The following is a 25,566-nucleotide window of genomic DNA, read 5'->3' on the forward strand; positions in this document are numbered from 1 at the left end:
CTCAAGCATCGCGGACGAATGAAACAAAACGAGCTATGCTTACATACCGAAAAGTTCGGTATGCAAATGGCTGTAAAATAAAGAAGCAACGAACGAAAGAAACGATAAGCATCATTCAAGTTTTGTTTTCGTTTTAGCTATTTCCATCTTAGACTATTTCAAGCTAGATTTAGCATATTACTATTGAATACACAAACACATAAATATTTAGAAATACAAAGAATAATAAGATTTTATCCATATAAACGTAACTTTATAAACTTAGCCATTAAAGGATTTTAGTATATATTTATATATATATATATATATATATATATATATAGTAATATATCCATCAGCGCTCACCCACACTTAAACACAACACCAAAGCCACGATCCCCTTCATCACTCAACATAAACAAATCGCCCTAGCGACTGCTCATAAACAAATCGCCCAAGCGTCCACTCAGAAACAAATCGTCCCAGCGTCCACTTAGAAACAAATCGTCTCAGCGTCGACTTAGAAACAATCATCGCATCGTCCACTCATATAAACAAGTCACACTCCAACGCACTCCAACCCTTCTCGTGGGAACTGCATATTCAGCATATTTGGGAGTCACCAATCAGGAGCGATCAGGCCACTCACTTTACCAAAATCACACCACCATCGATATACATTTCTAGCTATATAAGACAAACAAATTTTCAATCATCAGTTCAGTTTCAATTCAGATCTAAGACCACTCTTACATCGCGTAAGAATAATTGTACTCCGTTATAAGTTTTTAAGAATAAATATTTTTTTTATTCAAACCATAACGTCGGTTTTATTATTGGCGCAGCCGGTAGGATTGGTTTGGTGAATAATTAAGATCATCATTCTAATCCGCTAAAGTACTACGTGACCTCTCGCGTGTGCATCCAGACTTCTAGTTGAAATATAGACCCGCAGGACTATTTAGAAGTTCTGCGTAGTGGAAATCAACCACTTCATAACATTTGTGTCCGGGACTTACATATCTCTCGATCCCAACAAGTTAAGCGTTATATCAAAAAAATTAACAACCCGTTCAACTATAAACGATTAATCCAATTACGTGAAATAATCGAGTGAACGAACAATTCAATCACAATTAAATGCCAACTGTGTGCAAGTTAAAAGAGAATTAACAAAACCAAAAACTGTTCAACTAACAACGATTGATCCAATTAAGAGAAACAATGAAAATAACAGAAACCCACTCACAATTTCGTGCCAATTGTGTTTAACTTAATAGTGAGCAAACTATTTAAAAACTCTCAAGCAAACAAGTGCTTAAGAACTAATTAAACGGCTCCACCATGACTCTGGAATTGTCGGAGACCCACCTCAATCAGGCCCTAACTCCAGGGCTGCCAGTTTAGCAATTTAGTTGCTAGATCTGGCAACTTTTAAAAACATTTGGCAACTTTTTTTTTAAAATGCTATTAGCCACAAATCTAGCAATTTTAAATATTTTTTTTTAGCAATTTTAGCAATTTTATTATAAAACAAGTAAGAAAGCTCTAGTCGAGACTGCTAGACTACGAGATCCCCTGAACCTTTGGAGTAATAGCTATTTCAATAATTTTTCGGGTCTTTCAGCTTACACAAGAAACACACACACACACACACACACACACACACACACACGCACACACAGGCATACATACATACACATAAACATTTACACGCACATACACAAACACATACACCCACAAGCATAAACACGCATGGGCGCCAATGAGCGCTTACTATCAGAACTTAATTGCTTAATAACTTTTTTGTGGACGTACGATCTTCATGAAAGTTTCAGATTATGATTATAATATGAATATGCATGTAATTGCCAAAGCACAAGTCTCTAGTATTTGAAATACGCCTTTTACAAATGTGAGGGTGAGGGGGTGAATATAGGGGTGAAGGGTAAATTTTAACAAAAACCGAAATTGTATAAATTGCATATAGGCATACATTAAAAATTTGGAGACTCTAGCAATAAAGGTGTAGAAGATATAATTTTATTACTGGTTTGTCGATAAAAAAAGATCGGGATGAGTTATCGATTTTTAATGATAAACTTGACATCCGCGCTGTAATTACGAACATAAAAAAAAAATTGAAGTCTCTAGCTTTTTTATCTTCGAAAATCGCCGCGTTCAAACATACGGACAGACGGACGGACAGGGCCAAATCAACCCAGCTCGTCGCCCTGATCAAGAATATATATACTTTGTGAGGTCTGCTACGCCTCCTTCTGCCTGTTACATACATTTCAACAAAACCATTATACCCTGATTTCCCATTGAAAATAGGTTCAGGGTATAAATAGCAATTTTCATACTGTGGTTCAGGGTTTTTTCATTTTGTTTACCTTTTTGTCGACTGCGAAATTCCGATTAATGGTGGTTCGGAACTTGTATTTGACTCAGTGGTTCGATGACATATACAACGATTACGCTTTACATTTGAAAAGTGACGGTGATTGAAACAAGATGTCGAAAATTTATAAACGAGATGCCTGGCTGCAGGATGACGAATTTAAGCTATGGATTCGTAAGGATATCACCGATTCAACGCGAGCTTTGCATATTGCAAATCCTCAATTGGCGCAAAGCTTTTTGACATCCGCCAGCACGATGCCTCCAAAAAACATGTGGCTGTGATGGGCGCAGTTACCCAAAAAAATAAGTTGCCTTTCGTTCGTAAGTCGACCAAAACGGAGGAACAGGAAGCAGCTTTATGCCTACATATTGCCAAACACACTGCGATTGCAACAAGTGATCACTTGTCAAAGTTGTGTGTGGAGCAGTTTTCAGCTTGCAAAGCTGCTGCAAATATCAAATTAGGTCGAACAAAATGCACCTACAATATTAAACATGTACTCGCAGTGCATTTCATGGACGACTTGCGAACCAACATCGGAAACTCAACTTCTTCTGTTGGGCGAGTCCACTGACATAAGTGTGCAAAAAAAAAAAAAAATTAAACTTCGATCATTTTAACAGATATGGACTACAAAGACACGGAAAATGTTGCCATAATTATTCTCTACCATATGAGTACTTGACCCAAATTACTGGCAATAAGAAGTACACCGATTTATGTGAAGAAGATTACTAGCTAGATAGTATTTCAAGTATTTTGTAGTTAAATGTAAATATATAATAGTATATAATTTAAGACCATGTTCCTTATTAATTTAAGAGTTTACATTTTGATTTTTATACCCTGAACCCATTTTCAATGGGAAATCAGGGTATAATGGTTTTGTTGAAATGTATGTAACAGGCAGAAGGAGGCGTGGCAGACCCCACAAAGTATATATATTCTTGATCAGGGCGACGAGCTGATTTGATTTGGCCCTGTCCGTCTGTCTGTCCGTCGGTGTCGCGTCGATTTCAGAAGATATAAGGGCTAGAGACTTCAAATTTTTTTTAAAATGTCCGTAACTACAGCGCGCATATCAAGTTTATCATTAAAAATCGATAACTCATCCCGATCTTTTTTTATCGATAAAAAACCTTATCGAAAACCAGTTATAAAAATATATCTTCTACACCTTTATTGCTAGAGTCTCCAAATTTTTAATGTATGCGTATATGCAATTTATACAATTTCGATTTTTGTTAAAATTTACCCCCCACCCCTAAATTCACCCCCTCACCCTCACTTTTGTAAAAAGCGTATTTCAAATACTAGAGACTTGTGCTTTGGCAATTACATGCATATTCATATTATAATCATAATCTGAAACTTTCATGAAGATCGTACGTCCACAAAAAAGTTATTAAGCAATTAAGTTCTGATAGTAAGCGCTCACTGCCGCCCATGCGTGTTTATGCTTGTGTGTGTATGTAAATGTTTGTGTATGTGTGTGTGTGTATGCGTGTGTGCGTGTTTCTTGTGTAAGCTGAAAGACGCGAAAAATTATTGAAATAGCTATTACTCCAAGGGTTCAGGGGATCTCGTAGTCGAGTAGTCTCGACTAGAGCTTTCTTACTTGTTATTTTGTATATTAAAATATTGGGTTTAGCAATTTTTTTTGGCAATTTATAAAAAAAATTTAGCAATTTTGGGCAACTTTTTTCCCCAAATCTAGCAATTTTCGCTTGGTAGATTCTGGCAGCACTGCCTAACTCTTCTAAGGCAGGTGCCTACATTCGACGGTGACACCTATGGATTAAGTGCTTTCATCAGACGTATCGACTACATAATGCAGCTATATACAACACAGGACGTCCGCCAGCATAGCTTAATGTATGGAACCATCGAGATGCTACTAACTGGAGCAGCACAACGTGTGTCTCAACTCACACAAGCCGCAGGTTGGACTAGTCTTCGATCCGCCCTGATTAGTGAGTTCAAAACTCACACACCTTGCGAGGAACTTCCACAGCGTTTGTACAACACCAATTTCAACGGAAGCCTTCGTAAGTTTATTGAAGAATGAGAACATAAGACATTCATAATTGAAATAAATGAAGTTATTACTAGAAAGTTACCAGATAGACTCTATATGACCTTAGCGAAGTTTGATATTTCAACAGTGTCTAATTTTAAAAAAGTAGCCCACAGAGAAGGCTTATATGAAAATAGACAAACCTTGGTACTCTTCGAAGTCAACCGATCCCCAAACTTATTCTAAACAAAACCAAACTCAAACAAATTATAAACCAACCCAAAACCAAACGAATTACAAACAAAATAACTATCAATCCACCTCAACAGGACAGAATAATCCTACTAACCAACAATTATATACTGAGTTCCGTAACAAATTAAACCACGAAACGCAACAAAATCCTCTAAACTATCAACAGACCACTCAAACTCAAAGTCCTTTCCCTAACCAACCAACTAAACGAACTAGAGAAAGCAACAGCGGACAGACTAAAATGGACTGGTCAGAAAATTTTCATCAATCTGCCTCGGATCAAGCCAGACCAATAACACCAACCGAGCAAACCCCTACATCAGACTCACCTTAAATAATACACCCCTTAAATGCATAATAGACATAGGTTCTTCCATAAACCTTATTAATAAAAACTTTTTCAATTTCCCAGAAACTAAAGAACATCTAAAAGTCCAAACCATTAAAGGTATAATATAACTCAATAAAAGCGTTTCATTCGCTAGCAGCAAACTCTGCCCCACTATACAAAAGTTCTATTGTAACAATTTCTCAGACAGTTACGATATACTATTAGGTAGAAATTACCTCTCGGCATCCAAAGCCATAATTAATTATGCAGAAGATAATATAACCATAGGGAACTACACGTTCAAATTCAAATATAATAAAGAAATTTCCAATGAAACGCCTTACCCTCCCACAGAATTCGAGTACGACTTATTTTCGTACGAAATAAATAATAATATTGAAGAAAAAACGAATACAGACTGGATCATCTAAATCCAGAAGATACAAATAAATTTAAAAAAATACTTCACGACTATAGTGACATCCAGTACAGAAAAGGTGAAAATTTGACCTTTACTAGTACAATCAAACATATAATAATAACCAAACATGAGGACCCCATCTATAAATACCCTTATAGACACCCTCAAATTCTCGACCAAGAAGTCAACAAGCAAATTAATAAAATGTTAGAACAAGGTATCATTAGAAAATCTAATTCACCCTATTGTTCACCCATATGGATTGTACCTAAAAAAGAGGACGCTTCCAAAGAAAAAAAAAATATCGTTTAGTCATTGACTATCGTGGACTTAATGAAGTCCCAATAGATGATAAATACCCAATACCCAATACCCATCATGGATGAAATCCTTGATAAACTTGGTAAATGCCAATACTTTACCACTTTCGATCTAGTAAAGGGCTTCCATCAAATTCAAACGGACCCCCAATCAATCGCAAAAACTGCATTCTCAACAAAAGAAGAGCATTACGAATTCACTCGTATGCCTTTCGGGCTAAAAAACGCCCCTGCAACCTCCCAAAGATGTATGAATAACCTTTTAGAAGACTTAATCTTCAAAGACTGTCTAGTTTACCTCGACGACACAATCATAATCTCAACTTCACTAGATGAACACTTAACTTCCATAAAAAAGGTATTTGACAGATTACGCAAAGCCAATTTAAAACTCCAATTAGACAAATGCGAATTTCTAAATAAGGAAACAATTCCTAACCCCGATAAAGTAGCAGCTATAATAAATTTTCCAATTCCCAAGACACCTAAAGAAATTAAATCTTTCCTAGGTCTTTGCGGTTTTTACCGCAAGTTTATTCTAAATTTTGCCAAACTAGCAAAACCACTGACTCTAGGATTGAAAAAGGAATCCAAAATTGATATAACTAACCAAGATTTCATCTCAGCCTTCGAGAAAATGAAAGTACTTTTAACAAATGACCCAATACTAATCTATCCAGATTTCAACAAAACTCTCTCTAACCACAGACGCAAGTAATGTGGCTATATAGTCCTCTCATAGGACCACAAAGCAATCTGTTTCGCAAGTAGAACTTTAAATGATCACGAACTCAATTATTCAGCAATAGAAAAGGAACTATTAGCCATAGTATGGGCTACCAAATATTTCAGACCATATATCTTTGGTCGGTTCCAAATCCTTAGCGATCATAAGCCACTAGTATGGCTACACAATATAAAAGAACCAAAAATGAAATTACAAAGATGGAAGATTAAATTAAACGAATACGACTATACTATTAAATATCTACCAGGAAAAGAAAACCACGTAGCAGACGCCCTCTCTAGAATCAGACTAGAAGAAAATCTTTTAGGAGAAGAAATTAGCAGCTCCCGAGCAACCATTCATAGTGCTCAGGAAGACAACCAAAACTTAATACCTATTTCAGAAAGACCTTTAAACTTATATAACAGACAAATTGAATTAATAAAACGTAACGAAGACAAAATCGACATAATACATTGTTTCCATAAAACAAAAATAAAAATAACATACATAGAAATGGCAGACACACTTGCCAAAGGCATAATTAAAGAATATCTTTGTTTAAAGAATAACGCCTTATACTTTCATCACCTCCCAAATTTCCTAATATTCCAAAAAGCTTACGCTGAAATTATAAATCCCGATAGTAAAACGAAAAAATTAAGAACTTTATCAAAATTACAAGATATCCTCACTTTTGCAGAATTTAAAGACACAATTCTTTCAAATCATAAGAAATTACAAAAACGACCAACTGGTTCAGAGAAAAATATTACTTTCCAGACCACCAAAATCTAATACAAAATATCATTAACGAATGCGAAATTTGTAATCTATCTAAAACTGAAAACAGAAACCCAAAAACTGACTTTCGAAATCACTTCAGAAGTATACAATCCCAGAGACAAATACGTCATGGACTTTTATTTAATCGACAACAAACAATTTGTATCTTGCATTGACATATATTCGAAGTACGGAAACTTAGTAGAAGTAAACAGTCGTGATTGGCTCGAAACTAAAAGGGCAATCATAAAAATCTTCAATGACATGGGAAAACCCATCGAAATCAAAGCAGACAAAGATTCAGCATTTATATGCGCAGCTTTCCAAGCTTGGTTACAATCCGAAAAAGTAAAAATCAATATCACTACTAGCAGAAACGTAGAAAGATTTCACCGAACAATTAACGAAAAACTAAGAATTATTAATACAGAATCCGACATAGAAAACAAACAGACGAAATTCGAAACCATTCTATACATTTATAGCCATAAGACAAAACACTTAACAACGAACAGAACCCCAGCAGACATATTTATATACGCAGGTACACCTGAATATGACACACAAGCAAACAAGATAAATCAAATAAAAAGTCTCAACAAAAACCGAATCGACTTCGAAATAGACACAGACTACAAACACGCCCCACTAGTTAAAACAAAAACAACGACACCATTCAAGAAAACAGGACAAATAACACAAACTGACGAAAAACACTACATAGAAACTAATAGAGGAAGACACCACACATTACAAATCGAAATGCAAAAGAAAAAAGAAGTCTAAGGAAAGTAAATATGACACCTAATTTCAGAAATCACCATATTACTGCTATCACTGTTATCAATGGCATCCCCCACCCTCAATCAAAGTATCGAAATCAACCCAATAGAAGCACCGAACGGCTATCTGGTTTTCAAAACAGGAACAATGGACTTACCATCGGACATTACCATTACTTAACAGTGAATTTAACGAAAATACAAAATACATATAACAACCTACTTAAACAGACAGAATCGTTTAAAGACATTACGCACATAGAATACTTTATCGACAAATTAAATCGCCAAATGAAATCATTAAAAGAAATAAACGAGGTTTAATAAATGCAATAGGAACAGTAAATAAATATCTTTTTGGCACTTTAGACCAAAACGACAAAGAAGAATTAGAGCAAATAATTAACAATTTAGCACAAAACAATGACTTAAGCTACTTAATAGACGCAGTAAATGAAAACATAGAATTACTTAATAACTTAACCATCTCACAAGAAGCAGACAAGAAACTAGATTATCTCATATTCAACATAGAACATTTCACAGAATACATAGAAGACATTGAATTAGGCATGCAACTAACCAGACTAGGTATTTTCAATCCCAAACTTTTACAACATCAGCATATGTTAGATATAAATTCTGAAAAAATTCTAAACATAAAAACTTCTACTTGGTTTAACTCAGATGAAATATTCATAATTTCGCATGTCCCGAAACAAATAAGCAAAACCCCACTTTATAAGATTACCTTACCCAGATAATCAATTACGATATACTATTAGGTAGAAATTACCTCTCGGCATCCAAAGCCTCAGATGAAATATTCATAATTTCGCATGTCCCGAAACAAATAAGCAAAACCCCACTTTATAAGATTACCTTACCCAGATAATCAAAATAATACATTAATAGAAAATACTTTTGAGACTTACTACATCTTAAATAATAAAGCATATATAAAAGCCACAAAAAAACAAGAAACAAACGAATGTATAAGTAGTATAATAACTCAAAGATCAGCAGAATGCAAATATACCAAAACATTTAAAACATACAAAATTAATTATATAGAACCAAACATTATTGTAACTTGGAACTACCCAAAGACAAAAATCATTCAAAATTGTAACAAAAATAATATTAATATTCAAGGTAATAACATTATTAAAATATATGATTGTAGCCTTCAAATAAATAACATCTCAATTGTAAACACACTATCAGACTACACCCAAATTATCTATGTAACAAATAATATCACAAAAGCAGAACCAATATCATTACTACATACAAACAAAGCAAATAGTTTTACAATATATAATAAGACATTCAATATTATAACCACTACAACTTTTATAATTACTATTATAAATCTAATACTATTTGTAATCATTAAATTTAAGACAATAGCTAGGAAAATTATCATAAGACATGAAACAGCCATAACATCAACATTCAACACCAGAAGAGCAACCACTCCCCGAAACTCATGTACCATTAGAAACAATACCACAATTGTACCCTAAAATTTCCGCCTGAAGACAGGCTAATCTCTTTAGGATGGGGAAGTAATATATCCATCAGCTCACCCACACTTAAACACAACACCAATGCCACGATCCCCTTCATCACTCAACATAAACAAATCGCCCAAGCGTCCACTTAGAAACAAATCGTCCCAGCGTCGACTTAGAAACAATCATCGCATCGTCCACTCATATAAACAAGTCGCACTCCAACGCACTCCAACCCTTCTCGTGGGAACTGCATATTCAGCATATTTGGGAGTCACCAATCAGGAGCGATCAGGCCATTCACTTTACCAAAATCACGCCACCATCGATATATATTTCTAGCTATATAAGACAAACAAATTTTCAATCATCAGTTCAGTTTCAATTCAGATCTAAGACCACTCTTACATCGCGTAAGAATAAATTTTTTTTTTTTTGTTTAAACCATAACGTCGGTCTTATTATTATATATATATATATATATTTTTTTTTTTTTTTTTTTTTTTCAAATTGAAATTAAAGTCTTTTTAAGTTCCTATAGTACTTAATATTGCAGCATATTACCGAGTGGAATATAAAACATTGTGCATTTCAGCAAAAAACAAAAAAAAATTTTAATTTCTAAACATAAGTTAGTGTTTATAATCTAGCTTGCTATTCCAACATTTCTTTTCAATTTTTAGCCAATTCTAGCCTGATTCTTGCTCAGCAACGGCGCTCAACGCGCAATAAAAGTTCCGTACAATTTTTTTGACGTTACTCGTTTTTCGTGTCGATTCGTTTCGTTTGTCTAGGGTTTTGTTTTACTCTCCTAAAGCGTAATATTTGGCGACTTTGAGTACCATTCTTGCAAACACATGCAAATATCAGTATATTTGGAAGACGACCGCATGCAGACCTCTAGTGGATAAAGCTCTGTCCGTTAGTCAGAAGATGTCAGAAGATATATTCAGTTTTGTTTTCGCGCCCATACCGAGTTTGTTTGTCGACAACTATTCCCGTTATTATACCATGAAGATATAATTTTGCATGCAAACCATACGCAATACAAGTTTACTTTATTTTTGTTGACAACACATCCAAATTTATTTATTGAAAACAATCGATAAATTGATTTTTTTCAGCCTAATTTGAACATTTTTAGACCTTGAGACTTCACATTTACCGTGTATATACATGTGATGAAAACAAAGATTTATTAATTTACAGATTTTTGATGTAACGCTCCCTTCACCACCATCACTTTGGAATATACACACATTTAAGCATTGTATTATGATCACGTTCTGATCATGAAGATAGCCCCACTACAATAGAAATTATTTAGCAGAGCGTGCAATTATGCATGTGTGTGGAAGCATGTTTATGTATATGTGCATGTGTGTGCAAGAGAAGTTCTTTGCATGGTTCAGGGTATCTCCTAATATTCAAATTACGAATTTAAAAAAAATCAAATTAACAATTATTGTTCATAAGAAAAAATTGTGATGGATTATCGAAAAAAAAAATATAAAAAGATCTGCTACGCCTCCTATTGCTAAAAAAATAAATTTACCCTGATTTACCATTTTCAATGAGTATACAAATAAAATAGAAGTCATTGTATTCGACACATATGTATGTAAATTTTCACATAGCCATAATACCCAGATTTTCTATTTTTAACACACAGACCTGATGGGGATCAGGGTATCTCATTGTAGATCACCTCGGACTATGGCTCATAGTTAGACAGATCTAACAAGCTCCCTTTCCCAAGCAGTAATATGAGGCAACTCCTACCGGCTTCAAATGAACTGTTGAAGAGTATTGAGAAATTTACGATCATCCCCCAACATCAAGCCTTTGAGAAGGTAAAAATCTTATGTCCTAACTACCTATAGGGTAGCTATGATATTATGTATCAATTCTAAATAAAAGGTATCGTGGTTCAATCGCATGATGTATCAAAAAATAATATGGATTAAACAAAAACAAACAAAGTAAGTCTTACCTTTCTTTAAGAGAATTCATTTGTTTTAAATCAAGACTTATAAGCTGATTTTTTTTCTTTATTATATTTTCAGTAAGCATAAGGTCAGAACGGTATCGGGAAGACATCACAGAGTACTTTTTATTGCCTAATAAAAAATATAAAATGTTGCTTTGATTTAATGAAGTATATTTGAAACGCTATGTTATCTTGTTTATCTCATACATGTAATCATTTTAAAATACATATTTTAAGAAGATATAACAATATATTCTTAATATTCAAATTAATATATAATATATCATGTATTAGTGATTGGTCTTATTACTTTCCACTTCAATTTAAATCAAACTTTGACTACATGCATTTTGGAGTGGAACACGAGTAAAATTTTAAGTGCATGCATATCTTTAGATCAAGATCTAGCATCAGACTTGAAATTGGGAGCACATACTCGTGTATATCACCGATTTATAAAGTGTTAAAATTCTCCCGATCCGCCCACTAGGGGCGTGGCAAATCGGAAAATGCATTTTCTGATTAGTTGAAGAGCTAGAAAGCAGAAACTTGGAATGTAGATTCGCGATTTGAATATACCTACGCCCATTGGGGGCGTGGCAAATCGGATAAAACTGTATCTCCTATAGTTCTAAAGCTAGAACGTTCTTGTCGATGGACTATCTTCATGAAACTTTTAAGCTAGGTACACACGATGCAAACAATTTGCAGCAAGTTGATTTCTGCAATCAAATTTGTATGTTTGAATACGAGTGCAAACATTTTGCTGCAAACAAAAAATTTGTTTGCGGCAACTTTTTTTTGCTTGTCGTCTGAACATGGTTGCGTCAGTTGCTTGCTTGTTTGCATGAGCTGTTTTTTTTTTGCAATATTGCAGCAAGCAAAGCAAAATGTGGGATCGCGAGAAAACGATTGAATTATTTGAATTGTACGAGAATTTTTGAGTTTTATGGGATGTTTCGATAGCAGACTTTAACAAGTAAGAGGACTCTAGTCGAGACTGCTCGACTAGGAGATACCCTAAACCCTCTAATCTGATAGTCACTCTGCACTTCTTTTCGTCACACATACATACACACGCACGTATTAGAACGCGCTCTGCTAACTGCGCAGTAAGCAGCGACTGCGCATGGGCTGCGCTGTAGTGTGGGCAACATTATAAGAATTTATTTGTTGAATAATTTAATTTCTAGACGTACATTCTTAATGAAACTTTCAGAACATAATCATAATGTTCAAATGTATGTACATTCCAAAGCACAAGTCTCTAGTACATGAAATACGTCTTTTACAAAGGTGAGGGTGAGGGGGTGGATATAAGAGTGGGGGGAAAATTACAACAAAAATCGAAAATATATAAAATATATATAAGTCTACATTTAAAATTTGGAATCTCTAGCTCTAAAGGTGTAGGAGATATAATTAAATAACTAGCATTCTATAAGGTTTTTGATCGATAATAAAATATCGGGAGTAGTTATCGATATTTAAAGAAAAACTTTATATGCGCGAGTTACGTACAAACCCACTCCACTTCCAGAACAGAACGCAAACTCAATCATTCAACTAAATTCAATAAGTCAGCAGGTACAAGAGTTATTGAACTCTATGAATGTTAAGTAAATTATGTTGCGACAGAGTTTATCAACCTCTTTATTTTGCAAGTTACACATTCAGCTAAATTCATTAAGTCAGCAGATACAAGAGTTATTGAACTCTATAAATGTTAAAGTAAACTATGTTGCGACAGAGCTTATTAATCTCTTTATTTTGCACACTAAGTATCCGGTGTCGCAACCAAAACTGCAATGCCCCAATTTCATGTAATGCCGACATAACATATATTGTAAGACACATTTATGTAGACTAAGCACTTTATGTAACATTTATATTGAGTACATTTCGAATAAACGAGTGAGTTGATTCTGACCACTGAATAATACACGTCGTGCCGTGAAGTTATTATTTTTTTTTAGCAAACCGCTTTGCAGTTTACTTAATTGGCGCAGCCGGTAGGATCCTTTTTCGTTAAAAAGGATTCAGTGATAAAAAATCGAACCGAACAAAAAAAAAACAAAAACAAAAATAAATAAAGAAATAAACGTAAACGGTAAAAACAAAGCTAATAAATATAATAATAACATAAATAAATACATATATATATATATTTATCGGCCGACGGAAAAACATTTTTTAATCAGTGCAGTGCAAGCCCAACTACAAATAAGTGGGCAAGTGTCACGGTGAATAACTCCAGAGCAGTGCAGACCCAACTACAAATAAGTGGGCTAGTGTTACTGTGAACTAAAAATCAGTGCAGATACATAAAAATCCAACTACAAATAAGTTGGCAGTGCCGTTATAAACAATTTCCAACCTGGCATTGAGGAAGTTACAGAGGGCCCAGAGATACGACGAGGCAAGAATGGCAACGAACAACGCCCAAACCCCTCAGGCAGAGTTAGTGGAACAACTGGCCATCAGGGAGCGCCAGCTGGAGCAGTTACAACAGGCATATGTGCAGCTCCAGGCTAACAATGGAAACATAGCGCAGAAAGAAAGGCTATTCAAAAACATCAACCATCTAGCGACGTTTACCGGCACTGGGGACATAACTATCAACTCCTTCTTCAGCAGTGTGGAACACTTGCTAGGGAGTATAGTTGACCCTGAACTAAAAAAAGAAGCGACCAGATCCATATATTACAAAACAATACAAGGACAAGCGAAGGATGTCGTCATCAACATACCAGCCCCGGACGATTGGGAAATGATAAAATCAACGCTAAAGCTACGCTACAGACCAGACACGGAACCGCACCAGATCTACCAACGGATCTGTCATTTGAAGGTGAACACGGTGAGCGAGCTGGCCATCGAGCTACAAAATATTAAATATAAGACAGATGAATTAATTGTATATCATAAGCATGATAATTTTATAGATTTGAGCAATGTAGAAAGTCTTTTAGTAAATACTGCAAAGGAGATGACACAGGGTACCTTATTAGACAAAATTTATGAAGAAAGAGAATTAGGGAACATTATGAGAATTATGACAAGCAGGAGGTTTGAAAATAGCTGTATCAGGTATCAATATAGGAAAAACCGAGTGAATCAGACTCCAATCGAAAACAATCAATCAGGTAGACGCAATCAGAACCAAGCAAATAATAACTATAACTACAATAGGAATAATGTTCCGCCACAAAATAATAATTACGGTCAACAGAACCAGTTTAATCAAAACAATAGGCCTCAGAGATATCAAGAGACAAGATACCAAGGCAGCAAAATCCTTTCAAGGGAAATCAATCAGGACAAAGTAGACAGACTAACAATTACTATCAAGGCAATAATAATCAACAAACGCAGAACCAGAGATCAGGTTCCGGACAGAGTAGGAATTTCAGATCAAATGAGGTAGTACCAATGGAAATAGATAACGTAGAAGCACATAACAACAGATACGAAGACAATCAGTACGGACGAACTGCTTCTAACTACGAACAAAACCAATACTCGAACGATGACTACGAACAAAACATGAACCATGCAGTTTTTTTTATGAAGCAGCCTCGGAACACTTACCAATAATAAAAATAACAATAGACAATAGGGCTTACTTAGCTTTGGTAGATACAGGAGCAACTTTAAGTCTAGCAAACGAACACCTTGATTCTTTCAAACGTATAAAACTTAACGACCCCATACCATATAGCACCATAACAGGCAGAGAAGTAATTAACTATGAGATACATACCACAGCCCCAAGAGAGTTTAATTTACCTAGTAATGCTAGAATCAGATGGAAGATAGCACCATTGAAAGGCAGAAAGTATAACTTCATAATAGGTATAGATCTATTAAACTATTTGAACACATTTATAAATTTAGAACGAAAGATAATAACACTTAACCAAAAAGAAAGCTATTTTATCAATAATCCGTACGTATATGAAGAAATAAGTACATTAGAACAGACAGACACGACGTTCGAAAATTTACAACTGGGACATCTAAATACGGAAGAAAGAAAAGAAATACAAAAAGTAATAGAAAAATTCGCAAAATTATTTTTTAGAGAGGGTGACAATCTGACTAGCACGACAGAAATAGAACATGAGATACGAACAACTACCGATGAACAGTTAAATTCCAAATTATATAGATACCCTCCAAAACATGAGGAAGAAGTTAGGAACCAAATCAAAGAAATGGAGAGGCAAGGAATAATTAGGAAAAGTAATTCTCGTTATTCAAGCCCCCTCATAGTAATCCCAAAGAAAATAGATAATTCGGGAAAGAGAAAATACAGAATTGTAATAGATTACAGAAAACTAAACGAAATAACAATAGATGACAAGTTTCCGATTCCAAACATCGATTCAATTTTGGACAAACTCGGGAGAGCTCAATACTTTACGACGCTAGACTTAGCCAAAGGCTACCATCAAATTTTGGTTAAGGAAGAAGATAGGAAGAAAACAGCATTTGTAACGCCACATGGCTTGTATGAGTTTATAAGAATGCCATTCGGGTTGAAAAATGCCCCGGCCACCTTTCAAAGACTTATGAACGAAATTTTAAGGGATCACATAAACAAAAAATGCGTTGTATATCTAGACGATATACTAATATTTAGCACTTCTTTGCAAGAACACATTCAAGCAATTACCGAAATTTTCCAAATCTTAGAAGAAAAAAATTTAAAAATCCAGATAGATAAATGCAATTTTATGAAAAAAGAAACAGAATTTTTAGGACACATTCTGACAAAGGAAGGTATTAAACCAAATCCAAATAAAATAGCTATTATAGAAAAATTAGCATTACCTCGAACAGAAAAGCAGATAAAAAGTTTTCTAAGTATAACGGGCTATTACAGAAAATTCATTAAGGACTATGCTAAAGTAGCACAACCAATAACAAAATACTTAAAGAAAGATGCGAAAATTAATACAAAAGACCCCACTTATGTAGAAGCATTTGAAAAACTGAAACACCTGATCAGTTCACATCCCATACTTAGATTCCCCAACTTTGATAAAACTTTTACTCTAACAACTGACGCATCGAATTATGCTATAGGGGCAGTGTTAATCCAAGAGGGTCATCCAGTTTGTTTTGCATCCAGAACCCTTAATAATCATGAAAAGAATTATTCGGCAACCGATAAAGAGTTTTTAGCAATTCTATGGAGCGTTAATTATTTTAGACCCTACTTGTATGGAAGAAAGTTTAAGATACTGACCGACCATCAACCTATAAAATTTTTACACTCAAAGCATAAGGGAAAAGACATTTCACCTAGACATCAAAGATGGTTATTAAAACTAGGAGAGTACCAATTTGAGATTGATTATCTAAAAGGAAAAGAAAACAAAGTAGCAGATTTTTTGAGTAGACTCCAAGACAACGATTATTCAGATAAAGGAAAAGATAACATACAAAACGAAAACAACGACAATATATCAGATATAAATATAATAGCAAACATAGAAGATGAAGAAGATAACACGTCATTGGCAACAGTACATTCGGCGGAGGAAAATGTACACAATCATTTTTTTATAAAGGAAGAAATAGTCAATAAATACAAAACACAGATAATAATTACAAATTGTAAAAGAGAGGAAACGAAAATAATACATGGCAAAAGAATCATTTTCATAGCTAAATATGACTTCCCAACAATGGGTGAAATTTTCAAGAAATATATAGGCAAAGGAAAAATTGGCATTTACTCAGAACTACCGTACCATGACTACAACATAGTACAAGAAAAATTAATAGAAATGTTTTCAAACGACGAGCAAATAGAATTCATAAGATGCACACTTAGGGCTCAGGACATTGAATACGAGACAGAAGCAGTTAAACAAATATCACTCTACCACGTAAGAGAAAGCATGCATTCAGGTATTCAGGAGACTTACAATCAATTAAAAAACAGAATTTACTATCCAAAACTATTAGAATTAGTGCAAATGGTGGTTAACCAATGTGACTTATGCAAAGAAGTTAAATATGATAGGAAACCCATAAAAAATAAATTCATGAAAACAGAAACCCCATCTGATAAGAATCAAGTTGTCCACATTGACACATATGTAATAAAAAATACACATTTTTTAACAACAGTAGACAAATTTTCCAAGTTCGCAGCAGCATACTCATTAACTGACAGAAATCATTTGACATTAGTAGAACAACTGGAAGAACATTTCACAAAAATAGGAAAGCCTAACAAAATCATAGCGGATAATGAGTTTAATTCATTCAGAATCAAAGAATTATTAATTCAAGAAGGCATAGAATTACATCTAACTAAACCAAACAGTCACACAGGAAATTCAGACATAGAAAGACTACATAACTCACTAGCTGAAAAATTTAGGGTAGTTTTTAAAACAGAAAGATCAAGTAGGACAATAAATCAAATAATGCAGCAAGCTATTAGAAACTATAATGACAGATACCACTCAACAATTAAATGCACCCCTAGCGAAGCCCAAAACAGTAAGGTAGATCCGCAGAAAATCAAAGAAAATATAGAAAACGCCAAGAAAAAAATGTTAGAGAAAAACAACAGCAACAGAGAAAACTATGAAGAAAAACGAGAAGAAGGATTTATAAAGAACTATAGGGCAGTCAGGCACAAAGAAGCACCAAAGTTTAAGAAAGCTAAACTAAAAAACATCGATCCAAAAAATATTAAAAGAGCATACAAATTTACAGAGGATGTTACTAATGACAATACTAATACTGACGACGATGACAACAGTTACAGGAACACTGACAACGCAACAAATACTTGACCAGGACGGTTATGCACTCATAGATACAAAAACAGAAAAAATAGTGACAACGACAGATATAGTAGTACACATAATAAACCTAAAAGACATCGAAGACATACTAAATGACTTAGAGAGCAACATAAAATTATTAAACAACAACAACAAGCACATATTACAGACACAGCTAGCAGAGACAAAACATAAACTATACACACTTTACACAAACCATAGACGTGACAAAAGAGGACTTATTAACGTAGTAGGTAGCGGTGCCAAATGGTTGTTCGGCACAATGGACGAAGAAGACAGAAAAGCAATAGAGGACCATTTAGAAAAATTTAAAGACGACATGAGAAACACGGACGAATTATTAAGTAAACAGATTTACATAAACACGTATTTTAATAACACAATCAATTATATAAAACATCTAATTAGAGAAGATAGAAAAGTAATAGAAAACCAAGTAAATACAATGAATCAAGATAAAAATCAAGAGAGCTGGTACTATGACCAACAAATCAAAATTCAACTCATAAAAAATAAAATAGAGCATTTGCAAGACAATATTGCATCCGCCAGGTATAACATAATACACCCTAGCATTTTGACAAGCAATGAAATTCAAAAATATAACATAGACTTCAGCAAGCTCAACCATCTCAAATTAGCAGCAGCAGTATGTAGAGACAACTATTTATTAAACACAATTGAAATTCCTACGAATTTCATTTCAGTTAAGATCAGGCAAATAATTCCCATTCCCAATACAGAAAAGTTCGAAATAGATCAGAAAACTGAGGTAGTATTTAAGTACGAAAATATTAGTTATAAGTACGAAATGAACAAAAAATTAAAAGAAATGAAAAAAAGCAAGCATTGCATATTCAAAAATAATTGTAAACTAATAATGTAAAAAAGAAGAATTAGAAATATTAGAAATAGACGAAGAAACTATAATTGTTAAAAACACAAATAATTAAAAATTGTATCAAAACTGTAATAATAAGACAATACACATTACAAATAATACTTTAATACACTTTTCGAATTGTACAATCGGCATTGATAATAATTATTTCACTAATACTTATGAGACAAATAACGAAAAAATATTATACGAAAAAAGACAAATACAAAACTTTACAAAGCAAATAACCTTCGAAAGTATATTAGAAACCAACAAAATAAACTGGATGAGCATAAAAAACTTAAAGACACATAAAGATATAATCTATGTATCCAATGCAGTTATAAATATACTAATACTTTTATTAATAATCTTGATTACGCTAAAACACAAAAAAATTAAAATCCAACTCAATAATAATAGAATTCAGGAGAATTCTTGTCCAAAGGGGGGAGAAGTTACGTACAAACCCACTCCACTTCCAGAACAGAACGCAAACTCAATCATTCAACTAAATTCAATAAGTCAGCAGGTACAAGAGTTATTGAACTCTATAAATGTTAAGTAAATTATGTTGCGACAGAGTTTATCAACCTCTTTATTTTGCAAGTTACACATTCAGCTAAATTCATTAAGTCAGCAGATACAAGAGTTATTGAACTCTATAAATGTTAAAGTAAACTATGTTGCGACAGAGCTTATTAATCTCTTTATTTTGCACACTAAGTATCCGGTGTCGCAACCAAAACTGCAATGCCCCAATTTCATGTAATGCCGACACAACATATATTGTAAGACACATTTATGTAGACTAAGCACTTTATGTAACATTTATATTGAGTACATTTCGAATAAACGAGTGAGTTGATTCTGACCACTGAATAATACACGTCGTGCCGTGAAGTTATTATTTTTTTTTAGCAAACCGCTTTGCAGTTTACTTAATTCGCGTGATATACACGGACCTAGGAAAAAAAATTTCAAGTCTCTAGCTCTTATATCTTCTGAAATCGACGCGTTCATACATACGGACGGACGGACGGACGGACGGACAGACAGACGGACAGGGCCAAATCGACATAGCTCGTCGTCCTGATCAAGAATATATATACTTTGTGGGGTCTGCCACGCCTCCTTCTGCCTGTTACATACTTTTAACAAAACCATTATACCCTGATTTCCCATTTTCAATGGGTTCAGGGTATAAAAATAAGTATAAACAAGTAAGAAGACTCTAGTCGAGACTGCTCGACTAGGAGATACCCTGAACCCTCTAATCTGATATTCTAATCAGTCTGCACTTCTTTTCGACACACATACATACACACACACGTATTAGAATGCGTTTTGCTAACTGCGCTTGGGCTGCGCTGTAGTGTAGGTAACATTATAAGAATTTATTTGTTGAATAATTTAATTTGTATACGTACAATCTTAATGAAAGTTTCAGAGCGTAATTATATGGTGAAAATGTATGTACATTCCAAAGCACATGTCTCTAGTACTTGAAATACGCCTTTTACAAAGGTGATGGTGAGGGGGTGGATATAGTGGTGGGGGGTAAATTACAACAAAAAACGAAATTACATAAAATACATATAAGTCTACATTTAAAATTTGCAAGCTCTAGCTCTAAAGGTGTAGGAGATATAATTAAATAGCTAGCTTTCGATAAGGTTTTTGATCGATAATAAAATATCGGGAGTAGTTATCGATATATAAAGAAAAACTTGATATGCGCGTGATATACACGGACCTAGGAAAAAAAATTTCAAGTCTCTAGCTCTTATATCTTCTGAGATCGACGCGTTCATACATACGGACGGACGGACGGACGGACGGACAGACAGACGGACAGGACCAAATCGACTTAGCTCGTCGCCCTGATCAAGAATATATATACTTTGTGGGGTCTGCCACGCCTCCTTCTGCCTGTTACATACTTTTAACAAAACCATTATACCCTGATTTCCCATTTTCAATGGGTTCAGGGTATAAAAACAAAATGCTTATCGCGAAATTGCTGAAAAAATGTACTTTTTCTAATAAAAAATTGAAATCACTGAGTGGCATGCGAAAATTGTAATAGTTTTTTTCATCGCCATATTGTAGCTCTTTTAAAAGGTTCTGATGCACTCCTTTTTCATCTCTTTTAGAAATCCACTCTTTCACCTAACACTTTTATTTTTTTTTTTTGGCAGACTTTGGTCTTCTCATTTTTTGTTCGTTTCATAAAAATTGCTAATATAGCAACAGGAGCAACTCTCGATTTTTGTGCCGACATAATATAAACACGTCGTTATGCCTTGAATTTTTCAATTCAACTGAACTTGCAAAGGAGTGTCACTTGCAAGCAATGCAAACAAAAACAAAAAATGAAAACACGTGTAGACATTAATGCAATATATTGCACGAAATAGCCATGCAAAAGTTTGCGTGCAAAACAAAAATTGATTGAAGCAAGTAATTTGCATGCAATATTTGCATTGGTGTGAACATTTGTGCAAACTTTTTCTGCAAATTATTTTTAGCTTGCTGCAAATTGTTTGCATCGTGTGTACCTAGCTTTAATCGCAACTGAAACTTTTACATACTTTGTGGGGTCTGCCACTCCGCCTTCTTTTAACAAAACCACTATACCCTGATTTCCCATTAAAAGTGGGTTCAGGGTATAGAAAAAAATCTCTATAAAAAATATCGGACGAGTTATTGAAAAAATATGTTCTTTCTACCTACCTGTCTATTTCCCTATCTGCATGCCGTCGAAGCCCTTGAACAAAGAACGTGAGTTCTATGACAGGATATTCCGATTAGCTTGGTTTCGCACGAGTGCAGCTAGCATACTGAAGTTGCTAAGAGTATTTAGTGTGCGTATGGGTTTGCTATTTTATGGTTCGTGACTGTTGTAAAAGTTGATTATGTTTTGTAGTATGGAAAAGTTCCGTTGTATTTTGTTGTATTATGATATTTCAATAATTATTCACACATGCACACACACACGCGCACACACAGCCATACGCACGCACGCATAAGAACGCATTGGCTGCAGAGGTGGCTTACTATGGGAAGATAATTGTTTAATAACTTTTCTTGTGTATGGACTATCTGCATGAAACTTTCAGATTATAAATATAACTTAGATATGCATGTATTCCCCAAAGCACAAGTCCCTAGTATTTGAAATACGTTTTTTACAAATGTGAGGGTGAGGGGGTGAATTAGGGGTGGGGAGTAAATTTTGACAAAAACCGAAATTGTATAAAATGCATATAAGTATTTTTAGAAAATTTGAAATTTGACTCTAGCTTTAAATATGTAGGAGATATAATTTTAAAACTGATTTTCGATAATGTTTTTAATCGATAACAAAATAACAGGGCAAGCTATTGATATTTAAAGGAAAACTCGATATGCGCGTGGTACACACGGACCTAGGAAAAAAATTTCAAGTCTCTAGCTTTTACATCTGGGGTTACATGATGGGGTCTGCCATGGCTTCTTCTGCCTGTTACATACATTTCAACAAAACCATTATACCCTGATTTCCCAATTTCAATGGGTTCAGGGTATAAAAACATTGAAAAGCTTTTGAAACCTCACCACTCTAACACGACTTACATCGTCTTAACCATCGACACCACTGCTCCGATTCAACATCTAGTAGCAAAATAAAATTACTTCATAACAGAGCGTCATCTGACAAAACTACAGAAACGGCTGGCGAATCCAGAAATTAATCGCAATTCTTAGAAACTGTTAGAAGGCGCGTTATTGGCTGTACGCAAAGAATAAACGATGAATATGTGCACATCTATAAGAAAATCGCGCTGATCTGCTGCTAGCATGGAGCCGGCACCCAATATATAAAAATAATCAAATATGTAATTTAACACGCGCCAATAAAATAGTGCTGAAAGCGAGTCAGCAACTTCTACACCGGACGCCGTTGCGACAAAGTTGCAGCCGAAATTGCACCAGCATGCAAAGGAGGGCTGATCGTCCGTGGAAGACGCAAGCTGTCGGCCTGGCCGCCGGTAGCAACGGGTTGGAACCCCCGTCTAGCCATATAAAAGTTTAGTTTAGCTTTATGAAGTTTCAGTTTATAATCATCTCGCAAAATGCTCACAGGAGCTATAAAAAGATTTAATAAAACAGTCTTTTTATTATTTGTATAAATTATACATGTAATTTGAAGATCCTAGCTACAAAGCTGTACGGGATATAAAAGGGAATAACCGATAGTTGCATAAGTCCTGCTCTGTGGACAGGGATTTTATATCAGTATATTTCTGTTGCTTTGCATTGTGATGCGTTTTTAACGGTTGCAACTATGTAAAGCGTATCTTGCACTCGGTATGTGTCGGAAGCCGACTGTAAATATTCTAGTTGATAGCATGTTCGTTTAATGTGTGGAAGCTGTCTAACATATTTTATATTCCCCAAATCCCCAGATACACACATTTAATCGACCTTAATAAAAATATTTTTACTCCATAAAATCTATAAAATATATGCATAAACAAGTAAGAACGTTGCAATCGGACGTTATCGACTGCGGAATACTCATTCACATCACATCAGCAATTTAGTAGCTAAGTTTAGCTGTAACACTGTAGAAAATTCAGTTTTTCCCGATTTGCCACGCCTACGTGCGTAGACACCTAATTTTTGGTCAGTCTTTAGAACGAACTAACGGTACCCTAACTGCAAAAATTTGAGTGCTTACGCTCAAAAAATGTGAAAATGACAGGGTATTTTTCGATACGCCACGCCCCTAAAAAAGCGTAAAAATTATTTTTGGGTCATCGATAGAGGTTACTAGTAACTTAACAATTCAAGTTTGAAGTTTCTAGCTATTATATATGTTAAGACTTTCGACAATCTAAGGAGGCTGCAGAGTCCAGTCAGACATTCAAGGGGAGAACCTAAGCAGTACTAAAGAGAGTTTAGACCTATTGTTCCAAATTATATAAAATATATTAATTCATTGAACACAAAGTTGTTATATATTCTCAAGAACCCAACACAGCGTCCCCAATCACTAGTACTCTAGTGTGGGAGCGCTTAACTTATATCTTAAGCTTAAAAAGATATAAACTTTCGGTTTGCCACGCTCCCTGTGGGCGGACATATATCAGTCGAAGCTTTTTTTTGGTTTTGAGATATACCCGAGTATGTGTTCCAAATTTCAAGTCTTTAGCTTCAATAGCGCCGAAAAAAAATACGTTCATACCGACAAGACGTACATTGCACAAAGCCAATATACTAATTCACTTTCGTGAATGAGTATAAATATGACACAAATATATTAGCAAATTATAATAAAATCATTAATTACTTACCTCCGAAATATACACGAATAGATTTCGGAACACACGCTGTAAATTTACTGACTTCATCGTTTCCTATCAGAATATTATGAATTTGATAAGTTGCACATAGCTTATTTATCAAAGGTATTGGACCAGAAACGAGATCAACAAGGTACGCTTTGAATCCTAGTTGCCTGTAATAGAACAAATTGTTTTAAATATATTAAGTCTATATTTAAATTTTGGAGACTGTGGCTCTAAAGGTGTAGGAGATATAATTAAATAACTAGTTTTCGAGAAGGTTTTTAATCGATAATAAAATATAGGGATCGATTTGGAAAGAAAAACTCGATATGCACGTGATATACACGGACCAAGGAAAAAAATTTCAAGTCCGTAGCTCATATCTTCTAGGATCGACGCGTTCAAACATACAGACGGACAGGGCTAAATCGACTCAGCTCATCATTGATCAAGAATATATATACATTGTGGGGTCTACCACGCCTCCTTTTGCCATTATACCCTGATTCCTCATTTTCAATGGGTTCAGAGTATAATAATAATACTTACGTAACTTCTGTTATTGGCACAGTAGGTTTAAAGAAACATTTATCCGCTGGTGCGCAGTACATAACATTTACAGATAACTTTTGCTTTACACATAACTCATCAATAAGATCAGACATATCATTTTTGTCTTCACATGCAAAGGCAAAAAGGTCTCGCTGCCTAACAACGTTTTCTAAATACATGGCTCCTTCCTCGCTTTTTATTGTCAACTGAAAATTACATATTTAGTATTACTTGAATAATTAATTAACTCACAAATTGTGGTCTTTCAAAACCAATCTTACTTCAAATATCATTGGATCATATATATTACACGAATATATATGCTTATTTTGTGCTACCCAATTCATAGCTTTGAACAAGTTGGGGTTTCGAACACGCAGCTCCTAAAAATGAATAAAAATAACTATAATTTGACTTTATTATTTATTCACCT

At 34.5% G+C, this 25,566-nt stretch overlaps 1 protein-coding gene across 3 annotated transcripts in view; it reads right to left on the reverse strand.

Moving 5' to 3' along the window:
• The window catches only part of LOC6583610 (structural maintenance of chromosomes protein 5), a 49,856-nt gene that overhangs the window by 13,048 nt on the left and 11,242 nt on the right, over window positions 1-25,566 (reverse strand). For 2 of the 3 annotated variants that reach the window (XM_044009596.1, XM_044009597.1), the window contains exons 7-10: window positions 25,415-25,516; window positions 25,131-25,339; window positions 24,588-24,751; window positions 11,536-11,662 (exon numbers count right to left, since the gene is read on the reverse strand). In XM_044009596.1, coding sequence (XP_043865531.1) covers window positions 11,536-11,662; window positions 24,588-24,751; window positions 25,131-25,339; window positions 25,415-25,516 — 602 coding nt within the window. The remainder of the gene's footprint in view (window positions 1-11,535; window positions 11,663-24,587; window positions 24,752-25,130; window positions 25,340-25,414; window positions 25,517-25,566) is intronic. The other variant, XM_044009598.1, reaches the window with a different exon arrangement.

This window comes from Drosophila mojavensis, unplaced genomic scaffold (assembly GCF_018153725.1).
Source record: "Drosophila mojavensis isolate 15081-1352.22 unplaced genomic scaffold, ASM1815372v1 contig_74, whole genome shotgun sequence".
NCBI classification, from domain to species: domain Eukaryota; kingdom Metazoa; phylum Arthropoda; class Insecta; order Diptera; family Drosophilidae; genus Drosophila; species Drosophila mojavensis.